This window comes from Schistocerca americana, chromosome 3 (genome assembly GCF_021461395.2).
Source record: "Schistocerca americana isolate TAMUIC-IGC-003095 chromosome 3, iqSchAmer2.1, whole genome shotgun sequence".
Classification (NCBI taxonomy): domain Eukaryota; kingdom Metazoa; phylum Arthropoda; class Insecta; order Orthoptera; family Acrididae; genus Schistocerca; species Schistocerca americana.
The window spans coordinates 611,474,224-611,500,968 of NC_060121.1; the positions used below are offsets into that span (position 1 = coordinate 611,474,224).

Sequence of the window (26,745 nt, forward strand, 5' to 3'; positions counted from 1 at the left end):
TGATCTTAGAGCTTTTTCATCCCATTAGAGAAATAGGTTGTGTCAAATACTTCAATATACACATTGACTACAATTGTCACTTCCTCAGTTGATGTAAATTTCTTCTCAGCAAGCTAAAGTTCAAGTTAGGGAACAGGAAGAAGTCACTTGGTGTTAAGACTGGTGAATAGGGTGGATAGGAACCAATTCAGAGCAGACTTCATGTCCTTTTACCATTATTATCACTGATGCATGGGATGGTTCATTATCCTGCTGAAAGAGCGCATTTTTGTATGCCAACTTTGGTCTTCTTTCAGCCAACTATAGTTTCAAATGCTCCAACGCTGATGCATAATAGCATCCAGTTATGGTTCTGCCTTTTTCCAAGTAATCTATGAGTATTATTTCTTGGGAACCCAAAAAACAGCTAGCATCACCTTACCAGCTGACAGAATGGTCTTTGCCTTCTTTGGTGCATATTCACCACCTTTGTCCATTGTTTTGACTGCTACTTGGACTCTGGTGTGTAATGACGGATCCAGGTTCAATCAAAAGTCACAAATAAACACAAAAAGCCTTGGGAAAGTGTGATTGAACATCACCACACTTTGTGTTGAAATGTTTTGTCAGATGTGCTTTTGGTTTACTGTGAGCAATCTCAGCACCCAACTTGTGCACAGCTTTTTCATAGCCAATTCTAGTAGTAGTTGTAGTAGTAGTAGTAGTAGCAGCGGCAGCAGCAGCTTTATTCATCCATAGATCTCTTTTTTTGCAAGGATATAGGACATGTTAAAGTATTTACAAGTTTAGATCAATTTAAAATAAGCTAATTCATATACACATATATTTACAGACTTCTAGTTAGAGACAATCATTAGATTTACTCCTGGTATACAATACTTTTGTACAAATAACTTATTAAATAATATAATGCCACACTGTTCACTCATATCGCACTATCAGTCACTGCACACACTACACACACACACTGTGGTGATCTCTGGGCCATTTTCTGTACCGTAACTTCCCATTTGCTATCCTGAAACACTGAGTCAGCATCCCTCCATAATGAGTGAGATGTTGAGCTCAGAAAGAGGAAGAGGTGTTAATATTGTGCTATGCATAGCTTGGGGGTAAGTTTTTCTAGAAAGGAAAAAAGGAGGAAAAAAACATAAAGTGAAGGTGTTATGTGGAATGACGGATGTTTTATAATAATAATTATTATTATTAATTTGCCAACATTTTTATCAAACTCCTACTATGTTTTATCTAAGTAATCCTTCAATACATCTACATCTATCTACATCTACATCTATACTCCACGAGCCACCTTACGGTGTGTGGCGGAGGGTACTTATTGTACCACTATCTGATCCCCCCTTCCCTGTTCCATTCACGAATTGTGCGTGGGAAGAATGACTGCTTGTAAGTCTCCGTATTTGCTCTAATTTCTCGGATCTTTTCGTTGTGATCATTACGCGAGATATATGTGGGCGGTAGTAATATGTTGCCCATCTCTTCCCGGAATGTGCTCTCTCGTAATTTCGATAATAAACCTCTCCGTATTGCGTAACGCCTTTCTTGAAGTGTCCGCCACTGGAGCTTGTTCAGCATCTCCGTAACGCTCTCGCGCTGACTAAATGTCCCCATGACGAATCGCGCTGCTTTTCGCTGGATCATGTCTATCTCTTCTATTAATCCAACCTGGTAAGGGTCCCATACTGATGAGCAATACTCAAGAATCGGACGAACAAGCGTTTTGTAAGCTACTTCTTTCGTCGATGAGTCACATTTTCTTAGAATTCTTCCTATGAATCTCAACCTGGCGCCTGCTTTTCCCACTATTTGTTTTATGTGATCATTCCACTTCAGATCGCTCCGGATAGTAACTCCTAAGTATTTTACGGTCGTTACCGCTTCCAATGATTTACCACCTATGGCATAATCGTACTGGAATGGATTTCTGCCCCTATGTATGCGCATTATATTACATTTATCTACGTTTAGGGAAAGCTGCCAGCTGTCGCACCATGCATTAATCCTCTGCAGGTCCTCCTGGAGTACGTACGAGTCTTCTGATGTTGCTACTTTCTTGTAGACAACCGTGTCATCTGCAAATAGCCTCACGGAGCTACCGATGTTGTCAACTAAGTCATTTATGTATATTGTAAACAATAAAGGTCCTATCACGCTTCCCTGCGGTACTCCCGAAATTACCTCTACATCTGCAGATTTTGAACCGTTAAGAATGACATGTTGTGTTCTTTCTTCTAGGAAATCCTGAATCCAATCACAAACCTGGTCCGATATTCCGTAATCTCGTATTTTATTCACTAAACGTAAGTGCGGAACCGTATCAAATGCCTTCCTGAAGTCCAGGAATACGGCATCAATCTGCTCGCCAGTGTCTACGGCACTGTGAATTTCTTGGGCAAATAGGGCGAGCTGAGTTTCACATGATCTCTGTTTGCGGAATCCATGTTGGTTATGATGAAGGAGATTTGTATTATCTAAGAACGTCATAATACGATAACACAAAACATGTTCCATCATTCTACAACAGATTGACGTAAGCGAAATAGGCCTATAATTATTCGCATCTGATTTATGACCCTTCTTGAAAATGGGAACGACCTGCGCTTTCTTCCAGTCGCTAGGTACTTTACGTTCTTCCAGCGATCTACGATAAATGTATTCCACAATAAGTACTTTTTAGCTGCCTTTTTAAATAAGTTTATTTTTGAAATTTCTTTAATCTATTTCGGTAATTTATTGTACAGTTTTATTCCTTGGTAGAAAATGCTGTTTTGAGTTTAATCTTTATTTTTCCTTGGTAAATGTAAGTTGAGTCTTGTCACATGGTCATGGACAGAGCTGTTTGTGCAGTTATTACCAATGTGATTTTTGATGCATACAACTGACTGGTAAATGTATTCACATGGAGCAGTTAAAATCCCCATTGTTTTGAGCAGATCTTTACAATGAGCTGGACTGGTATTTTTGGTTATTATTCTTGTGGCTCTTTTCTGGAATTTGAAAATTGTGTTCATATTTTGTGCATTTGTTCCCCAAAAAATAATGCCATGACTAAGAATTGAGTGTACATATGAATAATATGAAACTAAAAGACACTGCATGTTACACACTGATGATAGGATTCTAAGGGCATAACATGCTGATGACATTCTGTTTGCAAGTACCTTTGTATGTTCACACCACTTCAACTGAGAATCAGTATTCATTCCTAGAAATTTTGCGTTTGTTACACAGTCTATAGAGGTGCCATCTACATTTAATTTAACATTGTCATTTTTCCTCTTCAAACTGAAATTCGTGGCATTAGTTTTCTTTATGTTCAGTGTCACTTTATTGCTTATTGACCAATCATAAACTTCCTTGAGAGTTTCATTTGATTTCCCGGCAAGGAGTTCTCTTGTTTTCTCAGTGACTATAATATTGCTGTCATCAGCGAATAGAATTTTTCCACCATGAGTAACACCACTGGGAAAGTCATTGATGTATATCAGGAACAGTATTGATCCTAATATGCTACCTTGCGGAACCCCTATATTAATGTATTTCGATTCTGATAAGTGTTTGACTATATGAAGTATTTGAAGTATGTGTTATCTCTACTCTCTGTACCCTATCTGTTAGGTATGATAGAAACTAGTCATTAGCTACCCTTCTTATTCCTAATGCTTCTAATTTATTTAATAGAATCTTGTGGTCGACTGCATCAAACGCGCTTTAGAAAGATCCAAACATATGCCTGTGACACAGTATACTGCACACCTTTTTGCACAAGAGTTAAGGAAGTCCGATCCAAATGCAGGTTTGATTTCTGCCGATTATTATCTGAGTGAAAGCTGCTTATTCTTGGGAATAAACTGATATTGGTAACAAGAAATGTCAGTAAGGAATATACATATTGAGAGGCCAATGTCAAAATACCCAGGCTCGTGAACAGAGGTCGACAAGAGGTTTGTGAACTAACACCACTTATTGCCCGAACTTCCCATTTCTGAGCCAAAAATATCCTTTTATATAATACCATATGACAATAGCGAATGAAAATAAGCAAAGTACACTAATTTTCATGTTGAACAATCACTCACTTCTGATACCATTCGAATAGTAAAAATGGCAGTATTAAGTCTTTGAACAAGATCCTGAACGTGGGCTTTCCACGACAGCTTACTATCTATCTGAACACCTAGAAATTTGAACTGTTTAGTTTCACTAATCATATGCCCATTCTGTGAAATTAAAACGTCAGGTTTTGTTGAATTGTGTGTTAGAAACTGTAAAAACTGGGTCTTACTGTGATTTAGAGTTAGTTTATTTTCCACAAGCCATGAATGGAGGTCATGTACTGCACTATTTGAAACTGAGTCAATGTTGCACACAACATCCTTTACGACCAAGCTAGTGTCATCAGCAAACAGAAATATTTTAGAGTTACCCATAACACTAGAGGGCATATCATTTATGTATATAACGAACAGGAGTGGATCCAACAGTATAAAGGTATACTGTATATTTACTAAGATATGCAGACATGAAGTTCATAAATGATGATATTAGTCAGTCATGTTAACACTCAGAGATACAGGAAGTTATAGACAAAATTATACCACACGAGTGTCACCATAATAATCATATCAGTGTGATATGATTTCCATCAGTGCTCATCTGTTAACGGGAAAACTTGAGTGCTACAGTGTCAAGCTACAGGAACTATGTAAAAAAATTAAATCATCTGCACCTATGAGGTACAAGCAAAATAGTGTGTGAAGAACATGTCATGCATGGACTTCACTTAAACAGAAATGGAAAGCTCAGTTTAGTGAACCAAATAGTGGGACTTTGTGATGAACTGCATAAAACCATGGACCCAGTCACCCTAGACTATAATCAGCAGTATTTTTAGGCACAAGAAACAACTAACACCCTGGATAAGAAAGAATCCTGTTCACATGGTGAACAGACAGGGTTAGAAGTGAATAAATTTTCATTGCAGTACAATGTGAAAGACCTGTGTAGCAAACCACTGCTTCAAAATCCCTTAGTCCAAAGTTTTGTGACTTACACAGAGTGAAAAGTAAACAAAATCAGTCAGTGCATCTTAAGATAACACACCTAAGTGTGCAGTATTTTGTGAATAAGCTCAACTTGCTGCAAGTTTTTGTGGATGAGGATTCGCCATGGTCTGAAAGTCATTGAAATTGAGTATTACAAATTAGATGGTTCTTGTAAGCAGGTGGTTACTGCAGGCAACAACACAGAGGGGTGGGATGGGTCACATTTAAAAGAATCTCTTTCCTTGAACTGTACATTAAAGAAAGAGCAATTGAAATAGGTGGTGTTGCCATTGACATAAATGCTCTTTCAAGTGGGTTACTTTAACAAGGTAATAAGGCAAACTGGTCACATTGAACTAAGTGTGGTTGGAGACCCAAATATTGAAGCAAAATCCTGTAGTATAACTTATACAAAACTGATAGATATATTAAACACTTACAATCTTATAAATATAATAAGCTCTGACATAGGTAACAGAGTCATGTTGCAGTAAAATCGATATACAATAGTCAACAGAAGTGCACAAGACAATGTTAACTGTCAAAGTGCTGATTTTCATTTGTCAGAGTACTTAAGTTTTTCTGTACCAAAAGCAGCTGAAACAATTGAGAAGAAGTGGTTTCACATCATCATCATCATCACCATCATCATCATCAGCAGCAGCAGCAGCAAAGCTAGCACAGGGGAGGTGAGACATCATTTATCAAGCTTAACAGTCAGTAAGCAAATGTTATGAATTTTATAGAATTGTGTTGAGGCATTTCAACTACTACTGCTCTTTCAAAGAAATGACTAGGATACTAGATTGAAACTTACACCTAGTCTAATTAAATGAAGGCAGAACATATGTGATTTTGACCATTTACATGAAGAAACGAATCTACATATGTTTAAGGAAAAATATAATCAAGCCAAAAATCCTTTAATGCAGACCCTTCACACTCGAAGAATCAGATAAACAATGATACAGTAGAGTATTAAGCCAACATTGGTAAGGCAGCCTTGAGATTAGTCTATAAATAACATAAAACCACCAGAAAAGTGCAAAGTGAACAAGTCAGCATTAGACATGAGGGCCACCTAGCAAAAGATACAAATTCGTCAGTAACTTGTTCAGTAAGCACTTTATCTATCCTTTTGACAAACCAGCTCCTGTTGTAGATCTGCAGGCTGAGACACCAAATAATATCACAAATGATGCAGGGTTTGAATTTGTGGAGGTGAAACAAAAGTAGAAACTCATGTGGATAATATGGTATCTCAAACTCAGTTTTTTCTATTGCAAAGACTGTGAGGAAGTGCAGTTTTTGGCAATCAGTTGGGTATTAAAATTAATTACATATTTCCAAGCTCAGAGACAAAAGTCAATGTAAGTAAATCCCAGGTGCTAATACTTGCTACTTGGCAGCTAAAGGCATTCATGCATAAAAATCTAAGGTGGGATAATGATGGTGGAAGCAAACAGCTTTAATTCCTAGGTGTCCACCTGGACCCAAACCTTCAGTGGATCAATCATATTAATGGTGTGTGTAAGTCAGTAATGCCCTGTGCCTTTTTAGCCACGTGTCCACCCACACCCTTAAAACTGTAAGTTATGGAACAGTCCATCCCTATCCTAGCTATTGAATAGAAATATGGGGTTGTGCTACAGACATGCACCTCAACAGCATACTGCTGCTACAAAAAAGGGTGTAAGGGATTATGCATAGACTATGTTACAAAGATTCTTGCCGCGAAGTTTTCTGATCTCCTAGAAAGTTGAAGTAATTAACTGTCATGATATGCTTGGCCACAACAACAGGTCCAAATGCAGCTACTTTAGACAAAGGACTAGATTACAAATGGAAGACCAGGGCCCACACATTAAAAGACAGAGCCCATACCATAAAAGACCAGACCCTATAGATTAATAGGCTGACAAAGTACAGGGTTATTCTCAGCGATTCTTCAGGTTTCAAAGCAGTGTTTATTTATAATTTTATGATATAAAAGGATGGGTTATGCATAAAAGGATAGAGATACACTCACTAAATTTGTGGTGTTGGTACATTCTACAAATTTTCAATGGTTGTGCAATTCATCAGAGGGGCACATTCAAAAAGTAATCCATTCTGTCCATATGTTCACTTTCATGTTTCTGTCAATGTCTGTCACAGCAGGAATGATGCAGTCGTGTAGTTCTTGCAGCACTGTTGGCACTGGGGTACATAAACTTTGTCCTTAAAATTACCCAGAGGAAAAAAATCTCACAGCATGAGAACTGGTGTCCTTTTGGGCCATGGCAATGTGAGACTGTCGTTTACTTTCATTTGTGTCCTATATAGCATAATAAATACTCAGTTTTTTGTAGAATTAGTTGTAAGTCTTGCAGTGAGGATCTATATACAGCAACAGTTATAAATAACAAATATTTCAGAATCAAATTCAGTTGGTCAGTTGCACAGATATTTTTATTTTGCTGTACCAGTTTCGGAAGACAAATTTGTCAACTTCTGAAGCTTAATATCTTCTTCACAATGATATGTCAAAGCTGTACATGTTGGACCTGGGAATTGCAACCATAGGTAGATAATTTACAATAAATTAGATATGAAGACCAATATCTTCTTCACAATGATATATCAAAACTGTACATATTGGATCTGATAATTACAACCATAGATTGATAATTTACAGTGTGCAACTGACAACTGAATTTTATTCTGGAATATTTACCGTACGACAGCTGCTGAGAAAACAATAGCTGTAAATAAAATCATGAATGACATTTCTGGTATCGGCAGTTCACTAGCACAGGCCTCCAACTGTTGATTGAAGCAGAAACTACTGCTATCAATAGATTTGAACTGGATTTTATTTTTTACATGCATGAAAACTTCTTTCTTCATATTTTTCCTTAAGAAATAGACTACTTAATTTATAGCATCCAGTTTAGTTATTTATTTATTTACGTGCTTACTTAACATCCTTGTCATCATATAAACAATACTGGACTTGTCATACACAGAAATTAAAAACTTGGAATGTACAAATTGAAACTGTTTGCAATATACACCACTAAATTTACTATTTCTTTGCTTATGAATGGTGTCTAATAATTTGTTTCTCAGCAATAACTATCTGTAGAATAAATAGTAATATAGATAGTAAAGTAGTATACTATAAAATGAAACATACACAGATAGAAACTTCTCACAAGATTCATCACACACTATACTACATATATGAGTTTAGTGTTATCGGATTGCAGGATCCAATGATGTACACTAACCACCATAAAATAAGTATGATTTTAGTGGTCTGAAGCACATATATACATATAACTAGTTGATTCCCGGTACACACGTGTTTACAGTTGTGCACCACAACCACAGACTGCTCCCAAAGAGCTTAGAAAACAAAGGTGTTGATACGCGACTTCGTCGATAGTTGCTACATTGGTCCCCCCCTTTTCATTGTGGAGCACAAAGAGAAATATGAGGGCATACATGTAAAGGAAGCACCAGGGTACGGTGGGGGGGGGGGGGGGGGGAGGGGAGTGTGTTTAACAGAAACAATACATGACATTAGGAAATGAAGTCCTCGAGCCAGCGAGGGGGGCGGATGGTCCTGCCCAAACAGGCAAATCCTTATACCGCACTGGAGGAATCCAGGGAGGCAATGGTGGATTGTGAGGAGTCAGGGTAGTGAGCATGAATACCTGTTGCAGTATGAAGGACTTTGACTGTTGACGGGTCAGTACCAACAGGCAAGGGGATAGACTGGAGAAGGTGAATGCTGGTAAAGTTGTCATTGGGGAAGCTGGCTTGTTCATAGAATACAAACACATTACCAGGATACACAACAAAAATCACTTTAGTACTACAAATGAAATCAGTGTTCACATGAACTACCATTTCCATGGAGGTGGTGACAGAATCTCCACATGAATCATCATCGGCGACATCACACGTTCTGAGGTTGGCCCCTGATAAGTCACTAAATCCTAACTGGGGAGAGGCGGGGGCTGTCTATAGGAGGGGGAGAGTCATCACATGCGTCACTCTGTTTGGTGATGTCACGCACACCTATAACACAACACTGTCACACAACTGGGAGTAGGTAACGTCACACGTGTGGGAATGGTCATCACTCACCTCAGGCGAGGTGGATGTGGGAGGAGGTGGGGGCTGGCTGGGTGGAGTATCAAGTAGTTTCCTAGAGCCCATGACAGTTTGAGGTGGCAGATACATACGGTTTGAGATGTGCTGTTAATAAGCACTTCAAATGTGTTGTTACCCCACAAGATGACTTTGTGCGGGCCCGAGTAGGGCGGGCTGAGCGCTGGTCGAATGGTGTCATCGTGCAGCATGACATGAGTGCACGACGCTAGGCCCTTGTGCAGGAATATGGGGGGAAGTGAGTGCGGCTGAGGAGGGGGCACGCAAATGTTAGTGGCTAGCTACGTGACATGCCCGATGAAAGTTGAGTCACAGATTTTATCCGGAGGGAGTGAAGGCTTGACTAACTGTGCTGGGAGTGTGAGGGATTCTCCATATATTACTTGTGCCAGAGATGCACCAAGAGTTTCTTTGTACGCAGCCCGAATGCCTAGCGTTACCCATGGTAGGGCTACAACCCACTCGTCTCCATGGCACATCAGTGAAGCTTTAAGCATTCGGTGTCAGTGTTCGACAAGCCCGTTGCTCAGGAGGTGGTGTGTTGTTCTTAATCGTTTCACCTCCCACACTTCTCAAAGCTGCCCTGGTCAGTGGTGATAGAGGCTGAGTAGCTGAGGCACAAGAGTCATATTAATAAAAGGGCTCGGGCCACTGCGCTGGCTGTGATAGTAGCGAGGGGAATCACCTCCACCCAGCGTGTAAACCTGTTGATGGCAGACAGTATGTAACGAAAGAGGCCTGATGAGGCAGGGGGGGGGGGGGGGGTGCAACAATATTGATTGTGTGTGTGTGTGTGTGTTGAACTCTTTGTTTTGCCACATCGAATGTACCCATGGGGGGCTGTTCATGACGTCCTATTTTGTACGCAGACAAGCCATGCATGCTTGCACCCATCTGTGACATTATTTAATCACCCGAGGCCAAATGAAATGTTTGGATACCAGATATGCGGTGGTGCATATGCCAGGGTGTGCCAAGTCAGGAATACTATTAAAAATGTCCTGATGGAAAGGTTTGGGAATCACCAGACGTATTTGTCCAGTTGAAATGTCGCACCAGATGGTGACGAGAACCTGGGAAGTGTCTGTAACTCAAGTTTGAGTTCTGTTTTACTATCTGAGTGCAATGCGACAAGTTCAGTATCATCTGTTTTCAATCTAGGGAGTTCGTTGAGGTCTAGTTATGAAGATAGTAAAGACACATGAGATAAAAAATCAGCGACTACGTTGTCTGCCCCTCTGATGTTAGTTGTAAACTGGCATATGAGGCCCGTATGACGGAAGCGCCTCAGGGATGGGTCCTTGCATGGGTTGTGGAAAGTGTATATGAGTGGTTTGTGGTCAGTAAATACCATGAGATGGCGACCTTTGATATCGTCTTGGAAATGTTTCATGGTGGTGTAAATAGCAAATAGTTCCCAGTCGAAGGTTGACTGTTTGCATTGAGAAGCTGACAGTTTGTGAGAGAAAAATCTGAGCAGCTGTACAACAGAACCCACAGATTGCAGATGTACTGCCCCCACTGCTGTATCACTTGTGTCTGTAGTAGGCAAGATGGGAGCATCAGGGATGGGGTGAGCGATTGTAATGGCCATCTGTAAGGCTGACTTGAGGTTATCAAATGCGCAGCACATGTGTGGAGTCTATGTGACTGCCCGAGACCCTGAAGTGTTATACCTGTGAGAGCATCTGTCAGTGGGGCTTCTATGTTGGTGGCATGGGGAATGTGTTTGTGGTAGTAATTTACGGTTCCTAGGAAGCGGCGGAGGCCGTGAAAGTCTTTGGGCAAAGGCACCGTACTGATAGCCTCGACCCATTTGAGTAGGGGGTGGATGCAGTTTGCAGAAACCACTTGGCCCAGAAAAGTGACTCTTGTGTGGTGGAATTGTGACTTAGCATTGTTCACCTTGACACCGTTTGCTTGTAACAGTTGTAAAACCATATTTAAGTGGAGTTCATGTTTCTCCAATGAGGAAGAGAAAATTAGCAAGTTGTCTATGTACCCATATGCAATGTCTGGTTTCCCAACCAAAGAGTCAATGAACAGTTGCCAAGTCTGTGTGGGCGAATGGCATAAACAGATACTCGAACCGTCCAAATGGGGTGGTGATGGCAGTTCTTTCAACATCCTCGGGTATCTTTGGCAGTTGGTGGTACACCCTGTGACAGGCAATTACAACAAAAAAATTTTAAAATTTTGTATTCGCATTACATTTAACATGGACAAATTTTTCTATATTTCTTTTCATTAATGTCATTCTCCAATGTTTCAGAAATGGCACCAATTTATGAAGAATGGTGCAAGAGCTTAAAATGGACTGTTGATGAAGAACTGTTGTCTAGGCTAAAGCAGCTTAATATGGAAAAACTCAAACAACTTAATGATGAAATTGAAGATGCAGAGAAGAATTTAGGGGAAATGGAAGTTCAGGGAGCGTACATGAAAAAATCAGAATACCTATGCACTATTGGAGCAAAGGTAAAAACTACTGGGTTTGAATCTAGATTAGCTATTGTATGTGGTTAAACTATCACAGATACATAGTGAAATTGGACTAATTACTGGCTTTCTACTGTATGATGATACCACTTACTTTTCTTTAGTTGAATACTTTAGTGTGTTCATCATCTATGAAGACTCATTTGTGTTTGTCACGCCTCATCCCTAAATTGGTGGGGACGGGTGGCAGACTTTAATGTGTTAAAAACTGCTCCGCATGTGGGGACAGTCTTTGTCCCCTCCCATGAGACTTACATGTTAACTTTTTGTCAGGGCGCTGATGATCATGGTGTTGAGTGCCCCCTCAACCCAAATCATCATCATCATCATCATCATCATCATCATCATCATCTACACAACATGTTGAGTGAATGAAACAATGAATGCAGAACATAGTCTCCTCAGCGCAGAACTGCTCACTCTCGTACCTTCTACAACAAATCACTAGCCACACTGTAGTTTCATGTAAGACAGCTTCTACGTATCTAAATTCCAGTGTGTTTTAAATGAAATTTAGTGTGTACACAATCTGATCACAGAGGTAACACAGTCCATTCATGTGTTTTTGTTACGTACAACTGGTTAGAGTCCGGGTCCGAACACGTTTTTAATCCCTCTTAAATGTTTTGTTCTTGCGAAACCCTGTTGCGTAACTTGGGAAAACCTGTATTCGATGCAGCAACCCTCCCTGATAGCCGTGGCATTAACACGTTTCCGAGACAGGAGGCGCGCCAGCCCAGGGTTGAATCCACCTGGCAAATTTACGATGATGGCTGGTGTGCTGGCCCGTGTGCACGTGTTTTTTAGGTGGTTTCCCATATGCGGCCAGGTGAATACTGGGCTGGTACCCACATCCCGCCTCAGTTACACAATTCGCAAACATTTAGAAAATGTTAACTCACTTTCAAATTAGATAACACTAGACAGTCTGCTGCTCGTGGTATCGCGGTATCGTTCTTGCTTCCCGAGCATGAGGTCCCGGGTTCGATTCCAGGCAGGGTCAGGGATTTTCCCTGCCTCGAGATGGCTGGGTGTTGTGTCATCTTCATCATCATCATTCATCCCCATTAATGTCAGAGGAAGGCAGTGGCTAACCAGCTCCACTAGGACCTTGCCTAGTACGGCGGTGTGGGTCTCCCACATCATTCCCTTACTCTCTGTCACGGAGTATGGGACTTAATCATCATCATCATCATCACAACAAGGATCAACTGTGGTAATTTCTTAATATTTGGTAATATGCCTATGATTTGGTGAACATTTTTATATGCAGCATAAGCTTCAGAAATGATTTGAAGACGTGCAGGGTGTCAAATGACCGAAAGTGCTATTTCATAAAGTCAGCTATTCTGTGGGATTAACATGTGAGGAATTTCAGAGCCACACTCATTAACATCCACACTGTTCCCTTCCAACCATTCCCATCTGGAATGTGTGCAGTAGATCTTCTAAGATACCATTGCTATTCATATGAAAATGAACATTGTCAAATGGTCACCGTCTGTAACAAGACCGCATTGCTAGAAATACATTTAGCATTCCTCTGTGGGAACCTGAGAACTTAGTTTGTACTATTTAACCATGGTTTTTACCATTGTTACCAGACAACAGTGTGAACACCCTGCAGGTTTTTCACATTTGAATATTTGATGGAGTTGTTTATTTTCTTATTTTTAAAATCTGAAGATGAATAGTTGTAAATTTGTTAGAAGCAAATTTTAACAATGTTGTTTAATGCAATATTCTTTTTGACTTTATTTAGTCCTGTCTACCCACTTTCATAGCCACCATCTCTTTGTGGCAATCACTCTAGGGTCAAGTATACATTTTAAAATGAGGAGCTGAATTAGTTTAAGTGACGCCTGATGCTGTTGTCTGATAGGAAGTGAATTTTAATCAACACATGCAATAATCTTACATGTATGTGTCGTATCTGTTCTTTTGGGGATCTGTTCTTTTGGGGATGTCTGAAAGAACAGGCTTGAACTCTTATGGGAGTCAGTGAAATGCTACAAGTCATGATAATAATGGGCAAGAGGTGCTATATTCAAAGTCTGTGGATAGGGTGAGAATTTGGGTCTGACAGGAGGCATGCTAAGCTAGTCCGTGCAATTGCAATGACTACTGTGTACAGATGGCACATTGGTCAGCACATCTGCCTAGTATGCAGGAGAACCTGGTTTGAAACATTGGTCAAGCACAAATTTTCAATCTTCCCCATCAATTTAAATCAAAGTCCATTTGTAACCAATGTCTGTAATTCCTTTGAGTCCTAATAATCTTACAGCTACCCAGCTCAGAAAATTCAATCTTCCAAGCTATGGCAATTGTAAAGCTCATCCCCCCCCTTCCCATCCACCCATGTATGCATGTGAGTGTGTGTTTAAAATTCTTGCAGTGAATCAGGGTTGGTTTTCTGGGTTTGGTGGTGGTGGGGGGGGGGGGGGGGATATGTCTTCATCTTGCATTTTAAAAGAGGTGGTTTGTCAGTAACAATATTCAATATTTGTGCAACCTATTGAAAATATGTGTTTCACAGTTCTGTATACTAATCAATGATGTCCTTGGTACATAAATTGTGTTAACTGAATGGCTGTTGCTGTTCTTTTTAAACAATATTGTGTTGTCAATACAGGGTGGCTCATAGGAAATAGAACATTTGATTGGCCAGGCTGCAAACATTTAGATGTTCTCACACCATCTACTACATCTAATTGGATCCACGTACTATGCCATTCCGTTCCGTTCACAACATGGTTGTGGAAGGGACTGCCATATGGTGTGAGATGACTTCTGTAACCACTGTAAAACATAAGGGACCTGAAATTACAATTCAAATTCTGGAAAATATCCAACAAATTCATGCAGCTCTGCAACAAGGCTCGTAGTGATTCCTCAGTTAACATTCCACAGCATTTAAATCCCTCGCAGGTCTTTACAGAGGACTGTGAAACAGGATTTAAAGTATAATTCTTATAGGATGCAAATGGCTCAACAGCTACAGCTGAGAGAGAAAGTAAGTAGGTGAAATTTCTGCACAACTTAACTGGACATACTGGTAATTAATCAGGATGAATCATTTCTGACAAATTATGTGGTGCCTCCTGAAGAGGCAATCTTTCATGTGAATGGGGTTGTCAATAAACAACATTTCTGATATTTTTTGGACATAAAGCAAGGCCTGTGAGATCACCTGAACTTCCTGGCTCTAATTTTTTTCAATGGGACAAGGGCTTTTCAGCAAAGCTGATGGGAGTATAGAGCCATGAGAAGTAAATAGAGCAACATTTTAGAGCAACGGAAAGAGCGTGGGCTGTGTTGGCTGCCAGTCCCACCCATCAGTTCATTTAGACATGACAGAAGCAGCAAGCACTCTTAACAGCAAGTCCTCAGCACTACCATATTCCAATGCTGCAAGGGAGGATATGTACCTTATCCCTGAACATGACTGCAGTGCACAGTGTTTAGTGTGTCACAAAGTATGAAATCATGTATAGACATTCAATTTAAGATGTCACTATGCAGTAAATCAAGCGGCAGAGTACAACTAATATGTTGACGATGAAATAAAGGCAGTAATCCTTGAAGTGAAAGACAGCTTTTCAAACAAAGTAAGTTACCACTTAATAAAAAGTATTCTTTGTAATATGGTGGCAATGGAAGGTATAAGATGAGTTGCTTCGTTTGAACAATTACCATGTCAGTTTTGAGAGCTCGTGCTACTGATAAAAATATTTCAGTTATTTGTGGGATGTTGGTCACCCTGGGAAGAGACTCATGTGAGAATTGGCTACAGAATTTCTTATCAGATAGCTGTGCACTTGAAGCTATTTGCTGAAGGTGAATTGTGGCACATCACTTTTTGGCAGGAATGGTTCAGTGAAATTCGTGAATGTCAGAACATTGCAATTTCTTTTGCAGATAACACTAAATGAGAAGCGAAGAGAATTAGAACAATTAAAATAAAGAAATTTGTAAAGGGTTGTTGGGTAGATGGACAGATGGACAGATTGATGATGTATTGTGTGTCACAAAATGAAGTATTGTTTTCTGTCTGTGTTTGTACAATGAATGGTTTTGAGTTGAGCTTTGTAGACAAGTTTGCAAATGTCTCTCGTGATGGATGTGTCATTGACCAAGGAATAAAACAAGAGAGCTGATTTGCAGAATGTTTTTTGTATCAAATACCTATGTGAAGCGAATTTGTCAATGGTGAATAACCTCAAAACAGATCTTATCAAGGAAATAAGCATGTCTGAAGCAGCGTCATTCTTTTGTGAAGTGTGTCAGTATGGAAAGTCTTACCTTTTAATGAGAAAATTGAAGCAAGGAATTTGGAAATTGGTGCTTTTATACACAGCAGTGAATGCAGACCAGTGCAGGTCAGATCACTCAGTGGTGCAAAGTATTTTGTAGCATTCAACAGATGACACATCTGGTTTCTGTCGCACCTGTTTCTTGAGAAGTAAATCTGACATTTTTGATCATTCCAAGAAATTTGAGATGATGTTGAACAGGGTGCCTGAAAGTACAGAGACCATCTCGGTTGATTGAGGCATGGAACACTTGAAGAAGAACATCAAGAGGACTCAAGACAGTGGCACCACATACTCCTCAACAAAACGGGACTGTAGAGTGTGGAAACAGGACAATTATTGAGTCTTAGAGGACCCTGATCATTGCAGGGAGTTTTCCAAAAATTTTGTGAGTGGAGGCAGCTAATACCACTGTTTATACAATATATTGAATTGGACTGCAATTGAAAAGAAACACAATACCATATAAATTATGGTCAGGCAGAAAACCGCAAATCTTACACTTGGAAACTTTCAGAACAGAAGCATTCAGCCGTATTTCTAAATTATTCTCCCAGAAGTTGGATTCAAAGACCAAGAAAATCAATTATTGTGTTCAGATATCAGAGAGAATCTTGCAATTAAAAACTTTTTGGTCCAGAAAACAAGAATATCATCGAATTCCACAGCATGAATTTCTGTGAGGGAATCCTGACCATCCATAAACGTGTTTTTGAAGCAGGATTGTGTCAGTTTACATAATTTGTTCCCTATTTTAGATTCAAACAAAGAAGAATCTGAAGGCAAAGATGGAGAACATGATATTGAGCCACCAGCTGAAGATGAGAAATAGCACAAGGAGAGGTGGGTCAAGACCACAAATAACCACTCAAAGCTCAGCAGCAGTCTTACAGGCTATGTGACAGGAGCCAGATTAAACATCCAGCCAGATATGACGTGAACTATGTAGATTGTCTAGAACCAAACATATTTGAAGAGGCAAACTTGGATCTAGACAGATAAAATAGAAAAGAGTAAAATAGAAATGAATTCAAAGTGCATCAAATGAATGAAACTTCTCTGTCATCATGCCAAAAGAGACCCATCAGCCAACAGACTCAAAGTGGATTTTCCAAATTCAAGCATCAAAAACTGAAGAATGGCCCAAACATAAAGTTCAACTTGTCACTCAAGGCTTTACTCAATTGTTTGGATTGGACTACAACAAAACTTTCTCATTAGTTGTGAGAAGATACCACTCACTACTCACTTTACTTGTGATTTCAGAGTAAGAAGATTTTGAAATGTTGCAGTTCAGTGTAAAAACTTGAGTTTTTATATGGAAAACTAAATGAGGAAATTTAAATGTCAGTGCCGCAAGGTGTGATGCTAGATGAGAATGAATATGTATGCAGCTTAAAAATTCTTTTTATGGTTTAAATGTACTTCCTGTTTCCAGAATGAGATTTTCACTCTGCAGCGGAGTGTGCACTGATATGAAACTTCCTGGCAGATTAAAACTGTGTGCCCGACCGAGACTCGAACTCGGGACCTTTGCCTTTCGCGGGCAAGTGCTCTACCATCTGAGCTACCGAAGCACGACTCACGCCCGGTACTCACAGCCTTACTTCTGCCAGTACCTCGTCTCCTACCTTCCAAACTTTACAGAAGCTCTCCTGCGAACCTTGCAGGACTAGCACTCCAGAAAGAAAGGATAATGCGGAGACATGGCTTAGCCACAGCCTGGGGGATGTTTCCAGAATTATACACTGGATTGAGTCCTAAATTTGTGGGTGGTCTGGACCCCTGAATGTTTGTACTGTGTAAATCAGGGATGTCCAGTCCCCAGCTGACAGGATTTGTGCGGCCCAAAGCAAGTATCTATCTGGCCCAAGAAGTGAACATGTGCCACATGATTGATGAAAAAGAATCCCATAAAACTCCACTTACATAAAGCTATGATAAATTCAGTGTTCCCAACACACAATGATATTCTTCTTTCATTGGCCTTTTCTTTTTTTTTCCTGTCAAAAGCTATGGCTAGAAATTTAGTTCTCAGAGTATTTGAACAAGCTATCTGTTGCATAGATTGTAATGGATGGGGCCTGCCGATCTGAAGCCATTCGGTTCCCACTAATATGCAGGCCCTGCTCATCAGATCTAGTCCCACTGATCTGCCTGCAGGCCGGCTCTGTTTGTGTGTGGCATAATGCAGTAGATTTCCGTGGTTTATCCATGGACCCAGGACTGTGCTGCTTCTCAGCAGTCCAGAGGCCATGGGCGATGGATTTCAGGAATTGCAACTGTCTTACTACAAGTACATTGTACAGTGTGGTGGTTATAGATATTTTATTTGTTCTAGTACATTTTGGTACTTCAAAAGTAGTTTAACATCTTAGAAAGTATGGACGGTAAGAAGAAGAAATGTTTTGCAGTCACTGGTGGTTTGTGTGCTATGTACTCATATATTTCTTGAAAGAAAAATCACACAGTACTTGTGAAATAGTAGATATAACACAGTGAAAAATAACCGACAAAAACGAACATAGTAGAACCAACATTTTATTGGTGGTCACCTACAGTGTTGGTTTACATAATTCTTGCTGCCTTACACACTTCTTTCAAGAGGCCTACTTTTTTCTAATGTTATTTCTGAAGTCAGGTATTTTAAATCTGTCTTGTGTCTCCAAGGAAATGTGTATTTTTGTCACCAAATGTTTTGTTTTATTGAAATAAATAACATCAGTGGTCTTAATGAAACACGTATACCATTTGGCTTGCTTTCTCCATCTAAAAACTTCATTACAAAAGATGTTGATGTTAGTGCTAAATACTTTTGCTCACATCAGGAAACGCCATCTGCTTGCAAGTTTTGTTTAGATATTTCTTGTTAGCACTATTGCTTCTTTTATCATAACTGCAAAGACAGTTTGTCACATCTTAACTTGCCCTTGAGATCTCAAAATTTGTCAGGGAAAAATGCTAAAACTTTTCTGGAAATCAGGAAATTTCATTGGGGAAACTTGTGACAACCCCAAAAATGTGAAAATACATTAATAATAAAACTAATGATTTGTTTCTTGTAATGAAACTGAAGAAGAGCCTGCTTAGATTTTGCGAGCGTAAACAGTGTGTTATTTGCTACGTTTAACTCAAATTATCCCATATTAAATGGTGCTCTCAGAATCAGTAGACAGCTGAAAGTTGAAATGAGTAAAAATATGATTTATTCTTGATATTTCATTTGCACAGTGTATTCATGTAAGTTCAGTTATGGAAATGTTTTACTGAATGCTGAACTATAATGTTGTCAAGAAATATATTTATGTAAGCATGTCGTATTCTTTAAAAACATGTTACCGGAAATAAAAAAAAATTGAAACACACTACAACTCTTTCATAAGATTGATACAGTTCCTCCACTGTGTGTTGGTTGATGTATATCTTTGAAGAAACTGGATGAAATGTCAAATTAAGAGTGTGTTCAGTGTTCAATTCTGCTCTGCACATCCATGAGATACTCCTGAAATGTTAGTCCTCAAGTTATTTTAAATATTGTGTAGATACTAATATAATTCCAATTGTGAAGAAAAGGGCAATATTGATTCTATTTAAATTGTTTTTTTTTTTTTTTTTGTGTAGTTCTTGTAACAGTGATGTAGCTGAAAGGAAAGGTGCTTCAAAAGAAATGGTCAGTATATATTTTGTAGTAAATAATGGAAAAAGACCTGTAGAAATGAATTACATCTGTAACACATATGTAGAGCCAGTATCTAAAGCTTTAACAAATGTAATTGAGCAAATATTGTAGTTTGTAAAAATTATTACATTACATGGTCGCTACTTTATTCAGTCATCATTTTCAGGATGAAGCAGTGAAAAATTTTCAAATCACATATGACAAAACTGTATCTCTTGGCCAGCGGTTGGAAATTGTGTTTTATTTAATTAGAATTGGCTTTTTCTATTGGGATCATGACCTGATTACAAGAAACATTGACAAAGCAGAAAGGTAAACTCCCATAACTGCTTAAAGTGTAAATAAATTTGCTTACAAAATTTTTGTCACTTTTAAATGTCTTCCATCATTTTCAAAGCTTAATTGAAGAAGGTGACAGTTGGGAACATCGCAACCGGATGAAAGTTTACAAAGGAATATATTCTATGATGAAAAGAGATTTTAAAAGTGCTGCTAACTCATTTTTGGACTCAAGTTTAACTTTCACTTGTTATGAATTGATGGATTATCATGAGTTTATCCGTTACATTGTACTAATGGGTGTGATCTCTGTGCCTCGGAATGAACTTAAGGAGAAGGTAAGCTCTGTAATAGCAGTTCAAATTCTAATTAATCATTCATACCAAAATGAACAATCCTTATATGGACATGCTCATTTGTCTTGCTAATAAGGCATGATTTCTGCATCTAAAACTTGCCACGCTGATACAAGAGTTCTTATTAAAGGAAGCATACAGATATTCTGAATGCGTTCAGAAGATATAAATAGTTGCAGTGCATGAACTAAATAAATTTATTAGTTGGTCAGGATGGAAATTGATTAGACATTTTTTGAAATAACTTTTATCTTTGCACAGTTACTGTACAATGATCTAAAAGTTAGCTTCATGTATCTTGCGTTAATTCATAAATTTATATTTATGCAGGCTGCTGTTTATATGTGTGTAAGCTAGCAGAGTAGTTCATAGGGAAGGCAAAAAGTATAAACATTTATTTCACCCCAAAGACAGTCTTTACAGAAAAGTTTGTTCTAAATAAATTTTTCAAAATTTGGTCGAAATGTTCATTTATGTTCCATGCTAAAATTATGTTATTTCCTATTGTTGTTGTTTGCTTTACTGTTGTTGTAGAAACTGCAGTTTATAAAATTTTATTTTTATTATAATTACTGTTAATAATTTAATTTTATTCTTCTGAGCTCATCTTCAGTTTAAAATTAAATAATTTTTATAAATAATAAATTAAATAAAGTTTAAAATTTTCCAGCACCATAATATTGAAACAGCTTGTATCTCTTTCCTCCATTACCTCATAATCAGGAATAGAGAGAGAGAGAGAGAGAGAGAGAGAGAGAGAGAGAACTCCTTTCACATACGTACCTCCCAGGGATTTGTATTCCTAAATATTTATTTATTAGTTAAATGTATGATTATAGGTGGTGCCTCCATTTGAAATCTGCTCATTTCTGGTCATTGGCTTCTTCAGTGTGTGTGTTGTGCTTGACAACGTATGATCAGAGACAATGTTTTTTAATAATATCACCTAGCATTCTCAGACTGAGTATTTCATCAGTGTCCAAAAATGAAGCACAAGCAGAAAAAGAAAAAAATCGAAAGAGAAAAGAGAGCAATCACTATAAATAATTGTCAGGATTTTTCCACATTATGGTGTCCTTATAAGAAAAGCATGTGATTTTAATTACAAAAGTGGATTATGGTAGACCCATAATGCCTCAATTCTATTAACACTTTTGTTTTGAACTGAATGTAGTGTCTTCGTGCAGTTTGTATTGTATTGCATTTTATTGGTCCAAGTTATCTTATTGTTGTGTAATTTGCTATTTAATGCCATAAAGAGCCCATTTGAAGCCTGAATTGCTGCTTAGAATCCTTGAAGACATTGAAGTACATCAGATACAGATCACAGTGTCAACAACAATATTGTAGTACTGGTGTTATTCTGATGACGATGCCTGTGGTGACCACAGCTGTTACTAAACACATCAGATGTATTTGCAGTTGCAAATAATGACTGTCATTAGCTATATGGAATGATGACAATGGAAATTTGTGCCGGTTCGGGACTCGAACCAGAGTTTCCCACTTATCGCGAGTTGTTGCTTTACATTTGGCTATCTGTGCACGACTCACGGTCAGACCCAAACTTTCATATGTCGTCACCAGTGCGTCTACGATCTATACTCGCATATCCATTATGTGTATTCCTGTACAGATCTGACGTTGTGCTTGAAAGTCGCATGCCCGGTATCGACAAGTAAATACGATATTGCAGTGCTGGTGTTATTCTGATGACGATGCACTGCAGCGACCACAGCTGTTACTAAACACATCAGATGAATTTGCAATTGCAAATAATGACTACCATCAGCTGTAGAGTGGAATGATGACAATGAAAATTTGTGCTGAATAGCCAAATGGTGAGGCGACCGCTCGCAATAAGCGGGAAGTCCAGTTTCAAGTCCTGGTCCGGCACAAATTTTCTTCACTAAGGGACTGGGTGTTGTGTTGTCCTAATCATCATCATTTCATCCCCATTGACGCGCAAGTGTCTGTAATGTAAATGGAGATCTAGCATGGAGCAAATCAATGTATTTTATTCCACAGGGATTTTGTTCCACGGGGATCTGTGTTGGTACCTTCTTTATTTCTGAGAATGATTAAACACACACCCTAGTAACTAACGTTCATCATAGCGTAATATAAAATTGTTAGAACTTCAAGTTTAACACATATATTTAGGAACGACACAACAACACATATAAATCACAGAGTAAGTTGACATGTGTACACGTTAGCGTTCGAATAAGCACTGAGTCTCAGTCTAGCGGCCGCTGCTCGGCTGGCCACTTAGGTGGCGCAGCTGCTGCATGGCTGGCAGACAGCGCCGCACGTAGAGGACGTGCGTAATTGCGTGGTGGCACTTTGAATGATCGGCGAGTCACAACACTTTTCCCCCCTTTGAAATTGTTGCACTGGTCTTGATGGAGGTGTCCTGGAGATGGCTAACGTCCATAGGCGTTGTTTGACTTGCCGTGAAGTCTCGAGGAGGAGGCTTCCCGTACGGACGGAAGTGTCCCCGATGATAACGGGTCGAGATGACAGGAGACGTAGGGGTCGAATCTGCTGGGGCCCCATGCACCAATCTGCCCGTTGCGGCAAGTCCAGTTGATATGACAGGAGACATGGGTGATGTGTCAGCGTCCGTTGGAGGAGGAGGCGAGTAGATGTACTCTGACAGAGGATGGTCCTCCGGTTCCTGCATGGGCACGTCTCCTGGTGGCGTCCGTTCTGGTGCTGGCATCGCGATGACGGTGAGAGGGCTGTGTTGTGGGTATTGAGAGATGCCAAGATCCCGAGCATCAGGTAGAGCCAAAGGTGGTGTGGCGGCATTCGGAACAGGCGTTGCTGGCACCCGAGGCCAAAGCTGGTCCGAATGACGCACTGCAACACCCGTGTCCGTCTGGATTTCATACAGGCGTCTGCCACGGTGTCTTAAGATGCGGCCCGGGCTCCATTTTGGCCGCCTGCCATATCCCCGTACCCAGACGAGGTCGTCGGCGGTGAACCGGCCAAGTGAAGGCACTCGCGGCCATGAGGTGGGAGGCCGCAGAAGATGAAGTAGCGTGCGGGGCTGTCGGCCATGTAAGAGCTCAGCCGGGCTGTGATCGCCCATGGGGGTGAAACGGTAAGACGCCAGGAACTGGAGAAGCACATCATCAGCAGCAGAAGAAGTCAGAAGTTTCCGCATCTGAGCCTTAAATGTGCGGACCAGTCGTTCAGCCTCACCGTTGGATTGTGGATGGAATGGCTGGGCCGTGACATGCGTAACGCCGTGATGAGCACAAAAATCCGCAAAGTCGGAAGAGGCAAATTGCGGACCATTATCAGTAACAAGAGTAGAGGGGAGGCCTTCCAAAGAAAAAATGTGGGCGAGAGCACTGGTGGTTGCCGCGGTGGTAGGTGACGTGCAACGGACAATGAAAGGAAAGTTAGAGTAGGCGTCAATTACGAGGAGCCAATAAGTACATAAAAAGGGTCCTGCAAAATCAGCATGAATGCGCTCCCAGGGCTTCTCAGGCGAAGGCCACGGTGACAAAGATGACTTTGGGGCAGCGGCCTGTGACGCACAAGGGCCGCAGGCAGCGACCATGTGTGCTATTTCAGAGTCGATGCCAGGCCAGTACACATGACGGCGCACCAGAGATTTTGTGCGAGACACACCCCAGTGCCCCTGGTGAAGGAGGCGCAAGACCGAAGCACGCAAAGACGCAGGGACCACAACACGCAGCGAAGCATTGTCAGTGGAGAGGAGGATAACACCATCCCTAGCCATGAGGCGGTAGCACAAAGTGTAGTAGTTCCGCAACGGATCAGAAGTCTTAGTGGACGGGCGATCTGGCCAACCCTTCTGAATACAGCGTAAAACCCGGGAGAGGGTAGGGTCAGAACCCGTAGCAGCCGCCAGCCTGTCCCCAGTGATGGGGAACCCGTCCACAACCCGCTGCTCGGCAACATCCAGGTGGAAATACAAAAGTTTGTCCCTATCGAATGCCTGATCAGGACCCATGGGAAGGCGAGACAAAGCATCAGCATTCGCATGTTGAGCCGTTGGCCGGAAATGAATCTCATAATTGAAACGGGACAAGTAAAGAGCCCAACACTGGAGGCGGTGTGCAGCCTTGTCGGGAAGTGACGTTGATGGATGGAACAAGGAAACAAGTGGTTTGTGATCCGTAACAAGATGAAATTTTGAGCCATAGAGAAAAACACCAAACTTATGAAGAGCATAAATGATGGCCAAAGCTTCTTTCTCAATTTGAGAATACTTTTGTTGGGCATCCGTGAGTGTTTTGGAGGCATAAGCAATGGGTTGTTCCGAACCATCAGAAAAACGGTGCGCAAGGACTGCCCCAACCCCGTATTGAGAGGCGTCTGTGGCAAGAACAAGATGTTGGCCAGGTCAATAAGTAGCCAGGCACGGGGCCTGTTTCAGCATAGTCTTTAATTTCTGGAAAGCCGCGTCACATGACGCGGACCAGTGAAAAGGCACGTTTTTATGCAACAGGCAATGCAACGGCTGAGCCACTGACGCCGCAGATGGTAAAAACTTGTGATAGTATGCTATTTTCCCCAAGAAGGCCTGCAGTTGCTTAACAGATGTAGGGCGAGGAAGGGCATCGATTGTAGCGACAGTTTGTTGAAGCGGACGAATACCATCCCGAGAGAGTTGAAACCCCAAGTACGTGATAGAGGCCTGAAAAAATTGTGATTTCTGAAGATTACACTTAAGACCGGCAGTCTGTAAGACATTAAAAAGTGTGCGGAGATTTTGAAGATGTTCTTCAGTGGTGGAGCCAGTGACAACAATGTCGTCCATGTAATTGATACATCCAGGGACAGGGAGCAATAATTGTTCCAAGAATCGCTGAAAGAGAGCAGGGGCGCTAGCAACCCCGAATGGCAAGCGTTGGTATTGATAGAGGCCGAAAGGCGTGTTAAGGACCAGAAACTGCCGGGAAGCAGCGTCAAGAGGAAGTTGATGATAAGCTTCTAACAGGTCAATTTTAGAAAAATACTGTCCTCCAGCGAGTTTAGTGAACAATTCTTTAGGATGGGGCATAGGGTAAGTGTCGATGAGGCATTGAGCATTTACAGTGGCTTTGAGATTGCCACAGAGACAAACATCACCATTGGGCTTAGCAACTACAACGACAGGAGAGGACCACTCACTGGAAGTGACAGGAAGCAACACCCCTGAAGTAGTGAGACGATCCAACTCCCGTTTTACCCGTTCACGAAGGGCCACAGGAATGGGCCGAGACCGAAAAAACTTAGGCCGAGCAGTGGGTTTCAGCGTGATATGAGCTTCAAAGTCGTTTGCACGGCCTAACCCAGGAGAAAAAAGGGACGAAAATGTCGTCGACAAGGAATCCAGTTGAGCATAAGGAATAGCGTCAGAGACAATATTGACAGAGTCATCTATGGAGAACCCAAAAACGCGAAAGGCATCGAAACGAAAAAGATTTTCTGCGTTGCTCTGGTCAACCACAAATATGGGAACAGTGTGAATGACGGATTTGTAAGATACCTCAGCATTAAACCGTCCCAAGAGAGAAATCTTCTGTTTATTGTACGTCCGTAATTGCCGAGTGACAGGGGACAGGAGTGGAGAACCCAGCTGAAGATACGTTGAGAATTAATTATAGTGGCAGCAGAACCGGTATCCACCTGCATGTGAACATCTCGACCAAGGATTTGGACAGTGAGGAATAACTTCCCTGAAAGGGAAGAAGTGCAATTAACAGACAACACAGAATCAGAATCAGCATTATGTTCATGAACATCATGTATGCGGTCGGATTTACAAACGGAAGACACATGACCTTTCTTTTTGCAATTGTGACACACAGCCCAACGTTGGGGACAATTCTCGCGTGAATGTTCGTAAAACACCGCGGGCATGAAGGAAGTTGCCGGGAATTTTGCTGCAGTTTCTTAGTGGGTTGTTTACGGCTAGGCCGAGGCTGCACGTGGGAGCGCACTGCGGCCATGTCGGCCGGCGGGGACGCGCCGCATGCGTCGTCAACAGCGCACAGAGGTTGTATTTCCCCGACATCACCCCACACTTCTATTTGCACCCCAGTGGCGCGAGAAATTTCAAAAGACTGCGCAATGGAGAGAACTTAATCTAGAGTCGGATTCACCAACTGAAGGGCACGTTGCCGAACTTATTTGTTGGGCGCCGACCGGATAATAGCATCCCGTACCATGGAATCGGCATAGGATTCTTTGTGAACGTCAGTAACAAATTGACACTTTCGACTGAGGCCGTGAAGTTCAGCAGCCCAAGCGCGATAGGATTGATTTGGTTGTTTTTGACAACGATAAAAGGCAACACGAGAGGCTACCACATGCGTTTGCTTTTGAAAATAGACAGACAGAAGTGAGCACATTTCAGCAAAGGACAA

The 26,745-nt window shown here is 40.8% G+C and overlaps 1 protein-coding gene across 1 annotated transcript in view; it reads left to right on the forward strand.

Moving 5' to 3' along the window:
* The window catches only part of LOC124607026 (26S proteasome non-ATPase regulatory subunit 6-like), a 190,724-nt gene that overhangs the window by 97,605 nt on the left and 66,374 nt on the right, over positions 1-26,745 (forward strand). Inside the window, exons 3-5 of the mRNA XM_047139191.1 lie at positions 11,497-11,702; positions 19,885-20,030; positions 20,116-20,335. Coding sequence (XP_046995147.1) covers positions 11,497-11,702; positions 19,885-20,030; positions 20,116-20,335 — 572 coding nt within the window. The remainder of the gene's footprint in view (positions 1-11,496; positions 11,703-19,884; positions 20,031-20,115; positions 20,336-26,745) is intronic.